General features: G+C 42.9%; 1 protein-coding gene across 1 annotated transcript in view; it reads right to left on the minus strand.

Moving 5' to 3' along the window:
• Positions 1 to 778: 778 nt before the first annotated feature.
• The window catches only part of LOC136056586 (mesoderm induction early response protein 3-like), a 129857-nt gene continuing 114548 nt past the window's right edge, over positions 779 to 16087 (minus strand). Inside the window, exons 10-12 of the mRNA XM_065748871.1 lie at positions 1718 to 1845; positions 1394 to 1539; positions 779 to 1314 (exon numbers count right to left, since the gene is read on the minus strand). Coding sequence (XP_065604943.1) covers positions 857 to 1314; positions 1394 to 1539; positions 1718 to 1845 — 732 coding nt within the window. The 3' untranslated portion in view covers positions 779 to 856. The remainder of the gene's footprint in view (positions 1315 to 1393; positions 1540 to 1717; positions 1846 to 16087) is intronic.

The raw sequence follows: 16087 nt of genomic DNA on the forward strand, positions 1-16087 counted from the left end.
TGGTCCTTGTGGGGAGCCCAGGGTGGCTCCACCCTGGGTTCACCCTTTCTGGTGGTATGAGGAACACAGGTGCAAACAATTTGCCTGTGCTCCCCAGGCCAGCCATACCCCTTCACTAGGTGCTCAAATACCAGTTCAAGCCCTGACCTAACAGATCCTTTACAGCCTGTAAGTTTTAAATACACAGATACCTCTAGCAGTATCATTACTTGTATAAGGTAGACATGCCTATAATTTTGCAACAGCATCCAAGCATACATCTTTGTACTTCACTCATATTAAGTCCCTTGTGCTAGCTTCCACCAAGATGAAGTTGCTGGTTTGTAAATTGAAGTGCTCTAGTTCAGTATCACATGAGAGAAAATTTAATTTAAAAATCATCCTTGTGTGTTTGTGCAGTTTAAATTAAAAAAAGCAATCCCTGCCTTTATATGAAAAATATGCTATGTTGTGAAGGGGTCAGGATTATTACCTGTAAACACTGTTATTCCACTGCATTAATCACAGCAAAAGTAATTTATGCTAAAAAGCCACTTCAACCAGCACAGAACTTCTGTGCTGGTTTTGAAACAGTGGCTTCTCTCTACAGGCTTAAAAAAAATTGGATCACAGTTTCAATCTCCACCAAAGAATTGTCTTAGCCAAACTCTGCCAAACGTTGTATGACATTTCCTCAATTATGGACTGAAAAAAAAAAAATTACTCTTGATAAATCAAGATATAATTCTATACATACAAAGACATCACTGATGTCATAAAGTTCATTTTTCCAGTGAAAGACTAAGCAAACCTGATACCTCTCATCAAGTTTACTACTACTGCATAAAGTACCCACTGTTTATTTCTTTTTCAACAGTCATTCTGAGTGAAGGGCAGCATGTTGGTGTAGAGTGTGGGTGCTGATAAAACCATTTGTGTCATTTGTAGATAGACTGTTTAAGTCAGACACTGAAACAGACATTTTGGCAGTTGTAATATGATGTGTGTGGTTCTCAAAGTCCACACCAAGGTTATTTACAGAGACATCATTCATGAAAGATTCTGGGACAGCAATTCCCATTTTCAGTCTCTTTGCAGATCTTTCAGTCTCCTCACTGCACGTATTCATTGGGTTTACCTCTGAATGATAAAAGCCAGTCTCAAATAAATTAAAACAATCACTTTCACCATTGCTAGGCAAGTTGAGCAATTCTTCTGTTCCAACAGGCACATGATTAATTGCTGCTTGGGGTAAGCTATCCATAGGAGAAAAGGCATCATCCAGGCAGTTCACATCTGAAGTGTGGCAGACTGCATTTACACTATTTGTCAATGCTGTAAAAAATAGATGAACACAAATCTAAATGAAATAGTTTATGTAGTCACAACAGAAAGATATTTTCCCTTGATTTACCTGTCAACTCATTGGCAGTGATAGAGTTCAGAATGCTTAGATGTTGATCAGGAATGGTTTCTGTTTGACTATTAGATGTCAAGGCTGAAGAATGCACTGCTCCACCAAAGGCTTCTGCTTCATCTACCAAACGATCCATATAATCCCTAAAAGAATATTTCACCCATAATGGATTATTTAACATTAAATCAAGGCCTAAAATGATTTCATTTCAATTGTCATAGCCACTGCAAAATTACTCTGCAATGATGTGAGGGAAAAATAAATAAAAATCTTCTACATTTAGGATTTGAAATCAAAATATTCTGATAACATTTTACTTACGTAACTCCTGGATGATAGTTATATCTCTTTTTTCCAAATCTTGTTTGCTGAGCAAAGTAATCATAACGTTCTGACTTTTTCCACATGTAATAGAAAGCCACACACTCAGCAACTGTTCTGGTTCTTACCTAAAAGACAAGAAGATTGAAAAATTAGCGTAAAGGGTTATGTTTTGGCATCTCCCCAATTCCAGTATCCCTGCAATATTGTTACCTTTGCTACTCTATGTCACAGTTTTATGATTTTTGGTATTGGTATTCCACATCATAACATCATGTAGTGCATTAAGAGTTCAAGACTTAATGCTCCAGCTCCTTGGATCATCAATAGTTCTGGGTATACTTGTCTCAGAAGAGAACTACATTTCCCAGAGAACTTTACGTTGCTTTGCATTTTTATGTGTTTCTGCTCAGAGGGAAAGATAAAAACTGTCTGCGGTCACAGGACACATTCTCTTCCCTTTTGGATTGACTCAGCAGCGGGTGTTCACTGCCGTCTCGCCTTCAGCATTTAGCGTAAAGCCGTTGGCTTATTGGACACTTTCTCTTGCTCATTTTATTTGATTTATTAGCTTCCTCCTCAGATCATTGCCACTGTTTTGTTTTTAGGCTCATCTCCCTTTTCCCTTTCCCCCTTCCGTTTTTCTGGGGTTTGGGTCCATGGGTCCCCCACACCAATTGTCACGGAATTGGGCCGAACCAGCCCGTAAACCATTGACACTCTAGTAATCTGGAACAAACTAATTAAATGAAGAGATTTTGAAGAGACCTACAATTTCAAATAACTGTTACATACGTTCTACATTGTTGTGCTGATTTTTTGTTTGCTTTTTTTTAATAAATTGAAACTGTTTATATCAGAAATGTTTCAGTTCAGAACATATTTAACATTGTTCTTAATCTGTAAAACAGATTCTCTTAGAATGGAAAAAGCTAATCAGATCGATGATCTATGAGAAATGAAGCAGAAAAGATTTCCTTTCTCCCCTTTGCCCCCAAAGTGCCCCTAATCAACAGATACAAAGCTGGGAGTGGAAAAAAGAGAAGATTTGGGTAATGATTCAGGCCCAGGAACAGACAACAACATTAAGTTGGTCCAATCAAGCACTAAAGTCAGACCACTGCCAATAAAAAAAGGCAAAAAGTGATAGTAACCGGGGACTTCTCACTAAGAGGCACCGAGGCATCCATTTACCACCCAGATAATCTCACTGGAGAGGTTTGTTGCCTGATGGGGGGCCTGCATTCGGGACATCAAGAAGAGGCTATAGGACCTGAAAAAAACACAGGACTACTATCTCTTCTTACTCTTTCAAGCAGGGGCAGAGAAGGCTGCAATAAGGGAATTAAAAAATATTAAGAGACTTTATGTCCCTTGAAAAAATATTGAAGGGATCATGCAAGAAATAGATTCTGTTTTTGCAGTGGAAATTTCCAGTATTTCTGTATGTAGCATAGGATAAGTTGCCGAACAGAGTAAAGTTGAGACTGGGGCATTCCGACCTAGGTAAAATTGGCATGAGCACTAGATAAGATAATTATGTAGAGTAGGGGATAGTCTGGTACAGGACAGGACTAGTGTGTAATATATTGAAAATATTGTTCTCTTGTCATCATAAAAAATACAGAACTGTATGGGAACTACTGAATCATGGCCTGAACCACTGATTGGTCACCTGAGGTGAGCACTGAGTCAGCCATGGGGCCACAGGTGAAGGTGATATACCTGTGTGAGTGGAAGGGGTGGAGCCTGGTTCCACCTTTCCCAAACCCCATTTAAGGGCTGACCACCACCAGGGAAGGATCTCTTCTTGGAGATCCCTCCCACGTGGAGTCCCCTATGAGCCTTGTCATCCTGAAAGTGAGCCATTTTATCTTTTGTATTATCTGTATACTGTTTATATAGAACTACTTAAAATATACCATCCCCTGTACTATCTCTTTGCGGAGTACCGTCATTGGGAGTTATTTACCCCACAAGAACATACCTGAAGACAATGGGATTGGTAACAGATATTGTATGAAAATGTGTGGGAATACAAAAAGTATATTTAGAGCTGCAGCTGTGGAACAGGATAAACAGCATGAGAAAGGAAGGCTGAGAACCAAGGACACTTCCAGAAGAAGAGGAAAACAAGTTCAAGTAAGCTGTGTGATGGCAGACCCTAATTGGAGGAAGAGTGCATGGCTTGGGGGAGATTCACAGCCCTGATTGGATAATTGCCTGTATGCACCATTAAGGACTGTTTTGGGAAATTACATTGTTGATATGTAAAGGCGGGTGGGAAGTTACAAGAGAGAAATTGTGAAAGTATATAAGGGATGTTAAAACCTGTAATAAATGATTTGGATCATTCACATCTGAGTCTGTGCCTGAGACACTGCAAAAATGTGATGTAGCAACAGCATCAGAAGTCTGTGAGCCTGAGATGCCCAAACAATGAGTGCCAGGAGAGGCTTTACCTGTGTCGGACCCAGGGTATATAACAGAATGGATTTCACTGACAAGTTGTGCAATTTCTCCCTTGTCAGGAGGCAGTGTGCACCCATGATTGCAATAATTAATAAAATGTTTTTCATAGCGATCTTTGCCTGATTAGAAATTTTTGATCTTGAGTGTGTTTCTAACAATTTATTGCTGAAACCCAAGATACCAACATTGCCTGCAGTGGACATCCGCCTCCACAACACAGGGTGGTGCATCCTGCTCTTGTTTCTGCGTCTCTGTAATTGGTGATGGTTGTTCATCATGCAGTCAACTACAGACCTGAGGCTGTTTTTAAGAGGCAAAGATCTGTGAACAGCTGGGGGATAGGGATGGACAGTGGACACTGTGGTTTTGTGAGATTGACCTGGTATTTCCTGGCAACTCTGTGCACAGACCAAGGTAAGAACAATCATTGGTTGGTTCTGCAGCTAAGTACTGCCTTGGAGGTCAAGGTCATGAACACTTATGTTGTATGCGAACGTCTTGCAAAAGGGTTGCTTGACGGTACACCTCATTCTCTAGAACTGAGAATTGGCCATGAGCAATGCTGCGAATCGCAGTAGTACAACCACAGATTGCTGAGAGAAATGGGGAATAAGAGTTCCCAGGTGGGGGACAGAGAGAGGGCCCCCAGAGCAGTGCCCGCTTTAAGTCCTTTAGGAAGTATGTTGAAAAATTGTAACAGAAATCTCAGAACCAGAGATGAGGATAAGCAGAAAATGATTAAATATTGTGTGGTTATGTGGCCTAAAGGACCAACTGTAGGGGAATCAGTTTTTTAGCTCATACAGCTCTGACAAGGATTGGGTATGTCAGGTTTTGAATGTGCATGCATATAGTATAACACCCTTTTCACTAGAAGAATCTGAATATGTTACTTGTATGATTCAGGAAGTGCAGCTAAAACTAACTCCACTAATACTCATTCCACTAACTCTGACACTCCCATGTACCCTTTTATGTTAGTTTCAATGTTAACAGGAATAGGATATGTAAATGCCTCACTTACCAGTGGGGAGGTAACAAGTTTTAAAAGGGCAATTAAATCTTTAATGGAAGGTCCTATTGGATTAGCAGAACAGCTTGATCAGTTCTTTGGTCTGAATTTTTACTCATGGGATGAGATAATGTCCATTTTGAGTATGTTATTTAACAGGGAAAAAAGAGTAATGATTAGATGAGCTGCCATGCAGGAATGGGGAAAAAAATGCACCCTCCGGGTCCCAATGCTGTCCCAGCTGGAGTGATGTACCCATTAGCAGACATGGGATGGTAATAATGATGATGACAGAATGTGTATGAGGGATTTTAGAGAAGTGATAATCTTAGGAATTAAGGGATTAGTGCCTCGGACCCAGAATTTTTCTAAAGCTTTTGAAATTCAACAAGGTAAAGATGAAACCCCAAGTGAATTCTTGGAGAAGTTGAGGGATAGAAATTGGAGGTATTCAGGGTTAAATCCTGATGATCAAGTAGCACAGGGAATATTAAGGGTCAATTTTGTCACTAAACCCTGGCCAAACATACAAAAGAGAATGCAGAAAATAGAACGGTGGCATGAGCAGCCAATAGTGAATCTTTTGAGAGAGACATGGAAGGTTTATGTCAGGAGAGAAGAAGGAAAAACAAAGGCAAAACACAAAAATGATGGTTGTGGCTGCAGACCAAGTAATCAAACAGAGAATGGAGAACTGGCAAAAGGGAGGTCCCCAAGGGAGTCAGTATTCAAGGGGTGGACAGGAAAAAGGTAATAAAAACAAAAGTGAGGAGGCCATTTCCTGGACCTCCACAGCAGAGGCAAACAATGAGATGCTTTTGCTGTGGAAAAGAGGGGCATCTCATTATAAAGTGCCCTGAGTTAGAAAAAGCAGAGTGATTATTATCTGTTACAAGCAAAGATAAGTGGTGTCAGGGGCTTCCTGAGAGCTGGTCCCACAAGGAGCCCTTGATTAATTTGGAAGTGGGGCCCAATAAAGAAGTTGTATTTTTAGTGAATACAGGGGCAGCTACGTCATCTTTAGCTTATAAATTACTGGGACTTAATTTAACAAGGGATAATTTAAGAACGGAGGTAGAAGGTTTGGGAATGAGGGTTCCACTTTTTTAAACTATGGAATTGAAACAGGAAGACAAAATATTCACAGGATACTTGTTCTATGTGCCTGAGGCAGAGACCAATTTAATGGGGAGAGATTTAATAGCTAAATTAGGATTGCAGTTAAAAACTTGTGAAACAGGAATAGAAGTGTCAATGAATATGTTAATTGCTGCTGATGAATAAGAAATAAATCCAAAGGTGTGGGCGGGGGAAGGAAACCAGGGTGGACTCACAACTACTCCCTTAAAAAGAACTGTCCAAGGAGGGAGTGAAGCTGTGAAACAGTGACAATTTCCCATATCCTTAGAAGGGAGATTGGGTTTAAAACCCATAATACAGACATTGGTTAAGGATGGTCTTCTGGAACCTTGTATATCACCCCAATTTTGCTGGTATGGAAAGCAGACAGCACTTACCGGCTGGTGTAAGATCTAAGAAAAATTAATGAAATAGTTCACAAAAGACACCCTGTGGTTTCTAACCCCTATAATCTAATGAGCCAGATCCCACACGAGCATAAATGGTTCAATGTAATAGACTTAAAAGATGCTTTCTGGACTTGCCCTTTGGATCCAAAGAATCAAGACCTTTTTGCTCTTGAATGGGAAGACCCAGAAATGGGGCAGAAGCAGCAATATAGGTGGACTGTTTTGCCCCAAGGGTTCACAGATTCACCTAATCTGTTTGGATTCACCTAATCTGTTTGGATAAGCACTGAGAATGTTCCAGGCTGAAGAAGAGGTAAAGCTGTTACAGGCTAGAGAAGGTGAAGTTATTACAATATGTAGATGACTTGCTGATTTGTGGTGCAGAAGAATCAAAGGTAAAAGATAGCACAAATCATCAGCAAGCCTCAACAATCCAAAAGGTGAGCTACTCTTTATTTACTAGTTATCTGTGTACCATTTATGTAAGCCTACCAAAAATATATCTCCCTCTGTGCTACTTTTCCTGAGTACCATTCTTGGGGGTTATTTGCCCTACAGTTGGTGAGTCAGGCAGGCTTAAAAAAAAAAATATATATATATATATGTATACGTGCACAATAATTAAATGTGTCCTTCATTTGGAACATTTTCAAATGGGGCAGGGGGGAGAATGTTACTCCCCTAGACCAAACAATCCCTGGTCAAATTCCAGAGTTTATGGGGTCACCCTATTATGGTTTAGCCACCATTATTGAAAAAATGGGGATCCCTGTGGATTACAGGGAGTGCCTCTCCACCTTGTCTAACAGACTATTTTCAGAGTCTAGATAAAGATATACTCATTATGAAAGAATATCGGCTAGCCACTTCTGCTGTGGCTTGGCCTCTAATAATGGCATTATGTAAATTGGAAATAACAAACACAAACATAACAATTGATTTTCAGATTCTAAGAGATCGTATTGAAAAGTTGGAACAACAATTGGGCACGTTAATAACCAAAAAGCCATGACTAGATGTCTCAATAAGGCAAGTACGCAGCATCTCAGTTGAGGACACCCAGGTTCCTGTGGTAGCAGACTTGGATATTTCAGAAAACAAGATTTTTAAATCGGACTTCAAAGCTCCATCTATGATGGATCCGTTTGAGATCCGACCAATCATAACCCAAAAAAATGAATAAAGTGCAAGGTAGACCAGCAGGGGTGCCTCCTGACCGGCCATTGGTCAGGAGCCCTGCTGAAACATGCTTGCATGTGACAGCCCGCCCATACACAGTGAATGAGTTGATGGACCTGGTACAGCGGTTCCATCAAAAACCTTGAGAAAACATACCATCACGGCTCCTACGATTATGGGATGCAGGAGCTGGGAGTGTATTAGTCAATGGGACAGGAATGTTGAAGCTAGCATCTATAACCATGCACCCAGCTCTGAGTGTCATGGTTTTATGATTTTTGGTACTGGTATTCCACATCATAACATCATGTAGTGCATTTAGAGTTAAAGAGTTAATGCTCCAGCTCCATGGATCATCGATAGTTCCAGGTATACCTGTCTCAGAAGAGAAGAAGAACTACATTCCCCAGAGGACTTTGCTATGCTTTGCGTTCTTACATGTTTACGCTCAGAGGGAAAGATAAAAACTGTCTGCAGTCATGGGACATTCTCTTTCCTTTGGGATCGACTCAGCAGTGGGTGCTCGCTGCTGTCTCGCCTTCAGCGTTAGCGTAAGGCCTTCGGTTTATCGGACACTCTCTCTTGCTCATTTTATTTGATTTATTAGCTTTAATTCCAATTATATTGTATTATATTGTGTTATTTTGCTTTCTGATATCTTATTTAGTAAATTAGCTTTCCTCCTCAGATCACTGCCGCTGTTTTGTTTCTAGGCCCATCTCCCTTTTTCCTTTCCCCCTTCCCCTTTCCTGGGGCATGGGTCCATGGGTCCCCCGTACCAATCGTCACGGAACCGGGCCGAACCTGCTCGTAAACCGTTGACATTTTTGGCGCCCAACGTGGGGCAAAACCAGCTGCCTTAGCCAGGCAGAGACATACTTTTAGAACGAATCTCTCTTTGCTCTCAGAGAGAGCTTTGTTAGGAAGCTTATCTGTACTGCAGGTGCTGTATGGCAAAACACGACCCTGAAGTCTGGGTGTACTGCCAGTTGTCCTGGGATATTTGTAAACTTTTTGGGTGCTGCCAGCTAGTTTTAGTAAAGAAAAAAAAAAGAAAAAAAATGCTTTCTCTTTTTAAACTGCTCTTAAAGGGACTGCATTTCATCATTTTTTCCCTTGTAATGCTCAGAACGTACTGGGACTTAATTAAGTTTGCCAGTCTGATCCATGGAGCTTGGTCTCTATATGATAAACTAAAAACACTGATGGAAATACCTTCCTGGCTTTTGTATACGATGTGGCATTCAGTTCCAGAGGGAGTAACTCCAGATGGAGTTGCTAACTCTATGGAACTTGTGATTTTTAAACAGAATCCTGGCCTCTCCTTTGAATTCATTATGCGTTTTCTGAATGCTCATCCAATGCTTGTTATGACTGTGGTGTCAGTCTCCCTGAAAGTACTCTTCATCAGTATCTGTATTTATAATATTTTGAGAAAGCCTTCCCCAGAGCCAGAGAATACTGACTGGCAGGGAGTTTGGAGAGACTTAGGAAAGACTTTAGAGAAATGGGCATCACCAGTGTCATGGAACTTTTCTCCTGAACACCTGCAAGATCCTGAGAACTTAAGCAGATATTTGAGACAGGGATGTTGCAGCTCAAACAGATCTGAGGAGGCCCAAATTATTTGGGGTCTGGCTTATGCTTACTGGGCCTTATTCAATACTATCCCAGAGAGGCATAGATTTTCTGGAGCAAGAGAGTCTTCAAGCCGAAAGGGACAGTATCCTGATCCAGAAAGAGAGTGATTTAGCTGACAATCAGACTCTCCAATCCAATCTAGACGCCCTCCAGACTGAGAAAGATGCCCTCCAGATCGGGAGAGACACTCTCCAGACTGAGAAAGATGCCCTCCAGTCTCAACAAGAAGCTCTCCAATCCAAGAGAGACGCCCTCCAGACTGAGAAAGACACCCTCCAGTCTCAACAAGAAGCCCTCCAGACTGAGAGAGACGCCCTCCAGACTGAGAAAGACGCCCTCCAGAATGAGAGAGACAACCTCCGGTTTCAACGAGATGCTTTCCGATCCAATATGGATGCTTTTCGGTCCCAGCGAGATGCCCTCCAATCTGAATTAGACACCCTCCAATCTGACCAAAAACACCTCAAAGCTGATTATCTTTCCTGCCAAGGTACATTATTCCATTACGAAAATGAACTGACCCATGTTCGGGCTTAACAAGATAAGCTCCAAGGTGAACTAAATTCCCTCATAGCTCAGCGAGATGAACTTCGAGCTGAGCTAGAGAGAATGATCATTAATACTAACCAATATGATCAACCACCGGTGACACCAGAATCGATGTCAGTTGCCCCTGTAAGAGGACGGAAAATGAAAAAAGTCTCAACTCCCTTAGAATAGAAGAAAGAGGAGGAGCTGAGAGTGGAAGAAGCAGACTCTGAAAGAGAAGAAGAGAAAGTAGAGGAATCAGACACTGTCAGAGAAGAGGAGAAAGGAGGTCCAGAGGAGTGGTTCAGAACTCTAGAGTTTCCAGTAGGAGGGCAGAGTCACCCAACAAGATCACGGTCACCAACGCCTAGAAGGGCAATGAGTCCTGATAGAGTAGGAGATGGAGATGAAAGAGAAATTGTTACCGATGTTACTCGACCTCTGAAAATGAATGAAATTTGAAGTTTGAGAAAAGACTTTACACGCCACGCAAGTGAACCTATTGTCACCTGGTTACTACGCTGTTGGGACAGTGGGACCAATAGTGTGTAGAGAGATGGTAACGAAGCTCGCCAATTGGGTAGCATTGCCAGGGACTCTGCCATTGATAGAGGCATTAGTACATGCCACAATAGACCCTTCACTCTCTGGAAGCGGATGCTGATAGCCGTGAAAGAAAAATATCCCTTCAGAGATGATCTGTTGCCTGAGAAGAAGAAATGTTCTGATATGGAAAAGGGCATACATTTGAGAGACTATGCTGTGGTGGAAATGTTACATGACCCTGCATTCGTTCATGATGAACCAAACCAAGAGCATGACCCTGAGAGAATCAGATGTACACCAATCATGTGGCGTATGTTCACGAGGACTGAACCAGACAGGTATGCCAGTACATTAGCAGCAATGTATGGCAGAAGACAAAGAAGACCCCTTATAAATGACCTGATTAACAAACTTCAAGACACTGAGTTACATTTAACCCCTCTATGAGCTTATGTTTCAGCCTTGGTAAAGGTAACTGAAAGAGTGGACTCTTGTGTGATTGCAACGCTTGTGTTTATTCCTTGCATGATTCCCTGTTTTATTCAACTTATTCAACATGTTGTATCTTCAATGCACATTGTAACTGCCTCAACTGACGATGGTCAAGTCCAACAGATCAGAGCAACATTTGTAACTAAGCCCAAAAAATCTATTATAGCAATTTTGTAACATTTAACCCCCCATTACCTCCTCCCCTCTTTTCCCTTATGCTTGTTTTTTTTTTTTTTCTTTCTTTCTCCTCTCCTTCACCACCGTGTACAGATGTTTGCGCATCAGTTTCAAGCAATCTTTGAGCCACCGGGTGGTGTAAAAGACAGAAACTGTTTTTCCTTTCATTTGTCTCAAAGCTTGCTTTGTAAGGCCTTTTCTGGTGATAAGACTCTGACTGATTAACTGCCGGTTATCTGGAGGGGTGTCATGGTGCTTCATTGTCTCTGCTTACGGTTGTAAAGATAAGCAGGAATAGGCGCAAATAGTTTTCTCCGTGGGGGTACGGCTTGGAGAAGCTGACCACCACAAATCAATGCGCCTGCATGGCAATGAAGGCAACATCCGCTGCTGGCTTATCTGTTGGGCCAGACATGTTACAAAAAAAAAAACCTCCTGAGAAATGGGGGATAAAAGGCCTTCACTGAACTACGGATTTTTGGAGAAGAACTTTCAGAAAAGAACTTGGGAGAAGAACTCCCAAAGAAAAGATCTTTGAGCAGAACTCCCGAAGAGACTTAGTACAGACCCTGAGGCCTGCTTGCTGCCATCTCCCATCCCCCGCGGTGACCGGACAGGTTCCTGAGATCAACGGACCTACTACGAACCTCGCTGGATCCACAGTGGTGATTGTATCTCTCTTGCTTTCTGCCAAGTCTCCTTGCTTTTCATCTCTTTTCTATCGCACACCTTCCCTTCCCCATATCCCTAAGCAACTAGTATTTGTAATAAACTGGTTGGGCTAACATTTAACATTTGTGTCTTAATCTCACCCTCGGGTATACATATACATATAAAGAACCTCGTCTCCCTCCTTTATATTGGAGCGTGACACTGTGCTTGATTCTGACGAAACTGATAGATTTGATGGGAACCAGGATTCCCAAAACAGTAACGTCTCAGCTATCAAAAGAGGATGTTCTCCTGCTCGAGGAAGTGACAGCAGTAAGACTATGTCATGTATTGCCATGTGGCGTTACCTACGTGACGAGGGGGAAGATATGAAGAAGTGGCATAAAAAACCCACTTCTGCCCTTCAGGCATGGGTAAAAGAGTTACGAAACAGATCAACCATCAGGGTGAACTTCTCCAAGAAGGTGACTGCTCCAGTGACTGATGGACATGACAGTAGCCGTAACAATAACAGAGGTAACAAATAGAGGGGCCCTGCCCCCAGCCAGGGGGGTAAAAGGGATAATAGGGTGTATTGGACTGTGTGGATTCGATGGCCTGGCCCATCAGAACCACAAAAATATGAGGCACTGGTGGACACAGGTGCACAGTGCACTCTAATACCCTCGAGTCACCAAGGGACAGACTTAATCTATATTTCTGGGGTGACTGGGGGTTCCCAAGAGTTAACCATGTTGGAGGCTGAAATAAGCCTCACTGGTAAAGACTGGCAAAAACATTCTATAGTGGCTGGCCCAGGGGCTCCATGTTTACTTGGTATTGATTACCTCAAAAGGGGATATTTTAAGGATTCCAAAGGGTATCAATGGGCTTTCAGAATAGCTGCTGTGGATGCAGACAATGTTAAGTAGCTGTCTGCTTTGCCTGGCCTAACAGAAGATCCATCTGTTGTGGGGTTGCTACAAGTGGAGGAGCAACAGGTACTGCTTGCTACAAAAACCATGCACAGACAGCAGCACGGCACCAGTAGGGATTCCTTGCTCCCCATTCATAACTTGATCCGTCAGCTAGAGAGCCAGGGAGTGATCAGCAAAACCCATTCACCTTTTAACAGCCCGATATGGTTGGTATGTAAAGCCAGTGGAGAATGGAGGCTGAAGGTAGATGTGGCCTGAATGAAGTCACTCCCCCACTGAGTGCTGCTGTGCCAGATATGTTGGAGCTGCATTATGAACTGGAGTCAAAGGCAGCCAAGTGGTATGCCACCATTGACATTGCCAATGCCTTCTTTTCAATTCCTTTGGCCACAGAATGCAGGCCGCAGTTTGCCTTCACCTGGAGGGGCGTTCAGTACACCTGGAACCGTTTGCCCCAGGGGTGGAAGCACAGACCAACTATTTGCCATGGGTTGGTCCAAACTGCATTGGAACAGGGCGGTGCTCCTGAGCACTTACAATACATTGATGATATCATTGTGTGGGGCAATACAGCAGGGGAAGTTTTAGAGAGAGAGAATAATCCAGATCCTTCTGCGAGCTGGCTTTGCTATCAAGCGAAGCAAAGTGAAAGGGCCTGCACAAGAAATTCAGTACCTAGGTATAAAGTGGCAAGATGGACGTCGTCAAATCCCTACAGATGTGATTAACAAAATCACTGCCATGTCTCCACCCACCAGTAAGTCAGACACCCAAGCTTTTTTGGGTGTAGTGGGCTTTTGGAGAATGCATGTTCCAAACTACAGTCTCATTGTGAATTTTCAAAATTACAGCTCAGGGATTCTGTTAACAATTGGGATATCAGTCTTCCTGAACGTACTATTTGCAATAGGATTTTACACTGTGTGGAGAAAGCTTTTGTCAGAAACAGAGAATGCTGAATGGCAGGGAAAGTGAAGTGTTTTAGGAAAGAAATTAGAAGCATGGGGACCCCCGGTGACATGGTATTTTACTCTTAAACACTTGCAGGACCCTGAGGAGCTAGGCCTGTATCTGAGTAAGGGGTGGTGCAGCTCAAAAAGATCTGAGGTGGAACAGCTTATTTTGGGCTTGGCTTATGCTTACCCAGGTATATATACTGTTCTGGAGAGAGAGTGTGTCCAAACTGAGGCCCAAGCCAAAGAGGAAAACCTCCCAGTCACACCTGATGAGCCAAAAGAAGCACCAGTATCGAAGTTGGTTGCCCGTGTGGAGGGCCAGAAATGGAAACGTGTGTCCTCACGTCTAGAACACAAAGAAGAGGTGGCGAAAGAAGAGGAAGATACAGGCGATGGGGGGGCCTCAACACCACCAGCACCAAGAAAGGCAACAAAGAAAAGTGAGAGGCATGGACATAGTGATGATGAGGATGATGAGAGAGTCAAAGTTACCATGTTTTGTCGACCCATGAAAATGTCTGAGATCAAAAGCTCAAGGAAGGAGTTTATTCGGCGTCTGGATGAGAGAATTGTCACTTGGTTGCTTCGGTGTTGGGACAAGAAGGCCAACAGCGTGTCCCTAGATTTTAACGAAGCTCGCCAACTAGGAAACATTGCCCAAGATCTGGCTGTCGACAGAGGGATCAGCAGGTATGTGACTGGAATTGCCAGCCTCTGGCAACGAATGTTAGTAGCTGTGAGGGAAAGATGTCCCTACAAGAGTGACCTGGCACCTAAAGTGAAAAGATGGAAAACTATTGAGGAAGGAATCCAGTATTTGAGAGAAACAGCTGTGGCGGAAATGCTGTATGATCCCATGTTTGATCCTGACGATCGGGACCACGATCCAGAGAAAGTAAGGAGTACACCAAAATATGTCAGTAGCTTTCAAAAACAGTACCAGAAAGGTACGCCGGTACACTAGTGACAACGTTCAATAGATATGAGGACCAAGACATAAAACCCCCAGTTTTTGAACTGATTCTTACACTTCAAAACATTGAACAAAAATTTCTGCCATCACAGGCTTCTATTTGAGCCGTATCAAGGTTAGAAGGACAAATGGAAGACATGTCAGAAAAATTATCCCGATTTACTCTATCTGTGGCAGCTATCAGAAGCAAACACCATCCTGCTCGAGCAAATAACAGCACGAACTTCATGTCGTGTGTGGCTCTGTGGAGTTACTTAGGTGCAAATGGAGAAGATATGAGGGAATGGCATAAAAAAACCCACCCCTGCACTGCGAGCACAGGTGAGAGAAATACAATGCAGACCAACGACCAGTGAAGTTGTTCCTGTCACTACAGGTAACCAATAGAGGGACCCTGCCCTCAGCTAGAGGAGGGAGAGGGATAATAGAGTGTATTGGACTGTGTGGATTCGGTGGCATGGCACATCAGAACCACAGAAATATAAGGCACTGGTGGATACCGGTGCACAGTGTACTCTAATGCCTTCGAGTTATAAAGAGACAGAACTGATCTATATCTCTGGAGTGACTGGGGGCTCTCAGGAATTGTCTGTGTTGGGAGGCAGAAATAAGCCTCACTGGTAAAGACTGACAGAAGCATTCTATAGTGTCCGGACAGGGGGCTCCATGCATACTCGGTATTGATTATCTCAGAAGGGGACACTTTAAAGATCCCAAGGGATACCGATGGGCTTTTGGAATAGCTGCTGTGGACACAGACAACATTAAGCAGATATCTGTTTTACCTGGCCTGTCAGAAGATCTGTCTGTTGTAGGGTTGGTACAAGTGGAGGAGCAACAGGTACCGCTTGCTACAAAAACCATGCACATACAGCAGCACCGCACCAGTAGGGATTCCTTGCTCCTCATTCATAACTTGATCCGTCAGCTAGAGAGCCAGGGAGTGATCAGCAAAACCCATTCACCTTTTAACAGCCCGATATAGTTGGTATGTAAAGCCAGTGGAGAATGGAGACTGAAGGTAGATTACTGTGGCCTGAATGAAGTCACACACCCCCACTGAGTGCTGCTGTGCCAGACATGTTACAACTCCAGTATGAACTGGAGTCAAAAGCAGCCAAGTGGTATGCCATCATTGACATTGCTAATGCCTTCTTTTCAATTCCTCTGGCCACTGAATGCAGGCCGCAGTTTGCCTTCACCTAGAGGGGCGTTCAGTACACCTAAGTTCATAAGTTCATAAGTTCATAAGTTCATAAGGTTGGAAAGGACCTAT

Source organism: Cyrtonyx montezumae, unplaced genomic scaffold (genome assembly GCF_038088225.1).
Source record: "Cyrtonyx montezumae isolate F1298 unplaced genomic scaffold, pur_monq_1.0 scaffold_53, whole genome shotgun sequence".
In the NCBI taxonomy this organism is placed as follows: domain Eukaryota; kingdom Metazoa; phylum Chordata; class Aves; order Galliformes; family Odontophoridae; genus Cyrtonyx; species Cyrtonyx montezumae.